Source organism: Zea mays, chromosome 10 (genome assembly GCF_902167145.1).
Source record: "Zea mays cultivar B73 chromosome 10, Zm-B73-REFERENCE-NAM-5.0, whole genome shotgun sequence".
Classification (NCBI taxonomy): Eukaryota; Viridiplantae; Streptophyta; class Magnoliopsida; order Poales; family Poaceae; genus Zea; species Zea mays.
In genome coordinates, this window is record NC_050105.1 from 71,836,708 (window position 1) to 71,839,348 (window position 2,641).

At 54.9% G+C, this 2,641-nt stretch overlaps 1 protein-coding gene across 1 annotated transcript; it reads left to right on the forward strand.

Moving 5' to 3' along the window:
* Positions 1–206: 206 nt before the first annotated feature.
* On the forward strand, positions 207–1,234 carry LOC103641199 (uncharacterized). Its single transcript, XM_008664566.4, has one exon. It carries the CDS (start codon positions 366–368, stop codon positions 900–902), a length of 537 nt encoding a protein of 178 aa, XP_008662788.1. The 5' UTR covers positions 207–365; the 3' UTR covers positions 903–1,234.
* The last annotated feature ends 1,407 nt before the right edge of the window (positions 1,235–2,641 follow it).

Below are 2,641 nucleotides of genomic sequence, written 5' to 3' on the forward strand. Positions count from 1 at the left end.
TAATTTAAAACAGTAAAAGTACTGTATAATATAGATGTGCATCATGGTCAGATTATGCAGCCTTCGGATGCTTCCACATCAACGTCAGCAGACACCAGTCTACCTTACCTACGCAGAAAGCAAAGCGTTTTATTCAACGACAGGCTCAGCGGCCGCGAGGCCACAAAAGGCAGGCATGGCGTGGCAAACCATCACGGCATCTCTCTCTCTAGTCTCTACTTTTTCATCAGTCATCACCGCAACACAAACACGGCCTTCACAAGACGCAAAAGGGCACACACCTCTTTCTAGCTTCTATACACACACCTCGAGCTCACATACACTCCCATCTCCCCCTCTATCTGGAGAGAGAGAGAGAAAGAGACATGGGGTCATCTCTCTCCCCGTCATCCGTCGCCGCGCTCACCACCGCAGCCCATGGGCACCGCTACCACCTGTCCTCCTCCTCCTCCTCCGACTACTACGAAGACGACGGCTTCGAGTTCACGCCACTCCTACCCAGGCCGCGGCGCCGGCACAGCGCGCGCACGGAGCGTCCAAGAACCGTCGCCCAGGCTGCGGCCACGACGGCGGCCCAGCCGCAGCCTCCCCAGCTGCGCGCGCGCCGCGGAGCGCCAAGCGTCGTGGCCGCGACGCCGGCGGCGCCACCAACACCAAGGAAGCAGCAGGTGCGGTGGCACGACATGGCGTTCGGGTCCGCGCGCGTGCCGGCGGCCATGGACATGGGCGAGATCAGGAGGCGCCTGAGGGCGCGGCAGCTGGCTCTGGCCGGTGGCCCCGCCGGGAACGAGCGGCCGCCATCCTCCGCCGCGGGGTGGGCGCCGTGGAGGCTCATACGGTCGCTCAGCTGCAAGGGCCTCGAGCCCGTGGCGGCTGCCGCGGCGCCGGTGAGGCTGGTGTAGTGTAGGCACGTACGTACAGTCAGTACGGTCTGAGCCTACGATCGACAGAGCGATCGAGGTGGACGTAACGTACGACGTACGTACGGCAGGTGTTGGTGTTGGACTGTTGGTTATGGATCGAGGCTGTGCTGGTGCGGCCCGTGAAGGCCGAGAGTGCGGCGCCGGCCGGTGAACCGGCGCGTGCACGGCGGCGTGCGTGGCGTCACGCGAGTGGCGCCAAATGTTGTTGGTGGAAGTTGAAAGGCACGAGCAAAGGCGGTGCCTATTGTTAGTGTTCAGCTTCGTTTTTCGTCGTGTTTCTGGTTTCAATAAACCTTTTCCCTCTTTCTTTCTGTTTGGGTGTTTAATGTTGGGAGATCAGCTGTGGCTAGGGCATGCATGTACAACTCTAAGGTTGTCTCTGTATTTTTTCTCTATATATGTCATTTATAGTTTTTTCTAAAAGGTATATCTTCTTTTTCTCCGGCAACATTTTCTAAATCTCTACTACAGTAGTACTATTCTTCTCAAACAGTAGCTGGACTTTCTCGACTAGTAGCAGTTGTAGCCTCACTCAACCCACACTACTGACTACCCCACCATGCACGCCGAGATGGACCAGATATATGGTTGTTGCCACACATATCATCCGCCGCAACTGCATGCCTTTTTGTACGGTGTTTCTGCCTCCCGCGCCACAGATGGGAATAGGACAGCGGACACCGAGTGACCCGCCAGCTATATCGTGCGTGCGAGTAGTCCGCTGCGAGTAGTCCGCTACTTTAGCGGAGTAAGACTGGCTCCAGCAATACACAGTAAAGCGTCCTGTACTTAGAGTTCAGACACGTCCTCTACGCGCCCAGCAAGGTACTCTATATGGCACTCTAAATTTTAGAGGACGCCGCACGTACCCTAGATGTGGAGAATTCCAGACGTCCGGTATCCGGGCGAGGGGTCGGGCTCGCGCGGGGGTGAAAAATCCGGAGGCGCTGTTGTGCCGTCGCTGGCGACTTCGATCCATCTCGGCGAGGGGGCCTCGCGGCGCTGCTCCTCGGCGGCGACGGCCAAGCTGGGCTCCAAGAGGCCATGCTCGAGCGGGTCCGGAGGCGGACCGCTCTCGGTGGCTGGAGGCAAGGAGGTGGGCGTCGACGACTCAAAGATCCAAGGAGCGGGTGCGACCGTCGGTGTTCGTCGCCGTCGAACCACCATCGCCAAGAAGCTGAGAAGATCCACGACGCCGATGAAGGAAGGTGGGGAGAAACGCAAGCGCATCTCGACGCCGCCATCGTCATCGTCTTCCATTAGGTCGGGTGGTCCAGATCCGAAGAAAAAAAGGTAAACATTGAAGATCGATTTTGCTTTCTATGATTCTAGTACTTCAAATGCTACAACTCGTCCAGATCTAGGGTTCGGTTCACCGTTTTCTGTTCATAATTTTGGTTGGCATTAAGAAAATTTGATTGTGGTACAAGCTTTCTCTGTTCTAGTCATCGATGTGTATTTACAAATACATGGGTTTAGGTTTTAGACAGACTGAATCATGACCACTATGATATCTCTTGATAATTGATGTTCACATTAAGCAAATATCTTTGTGCTAGAAGCTTTGTTCATATAGGAATCGAGGTGTATTCACAATGACTTGGCCAATGCTTTTGACACACTGAATCATGACCACTAGGTTTTATCTTCATAATTGATGTTCATAACTCATGTGCTGATTTGAACTGCCTACTGCCAATACTAGCTGCTCCAGATTA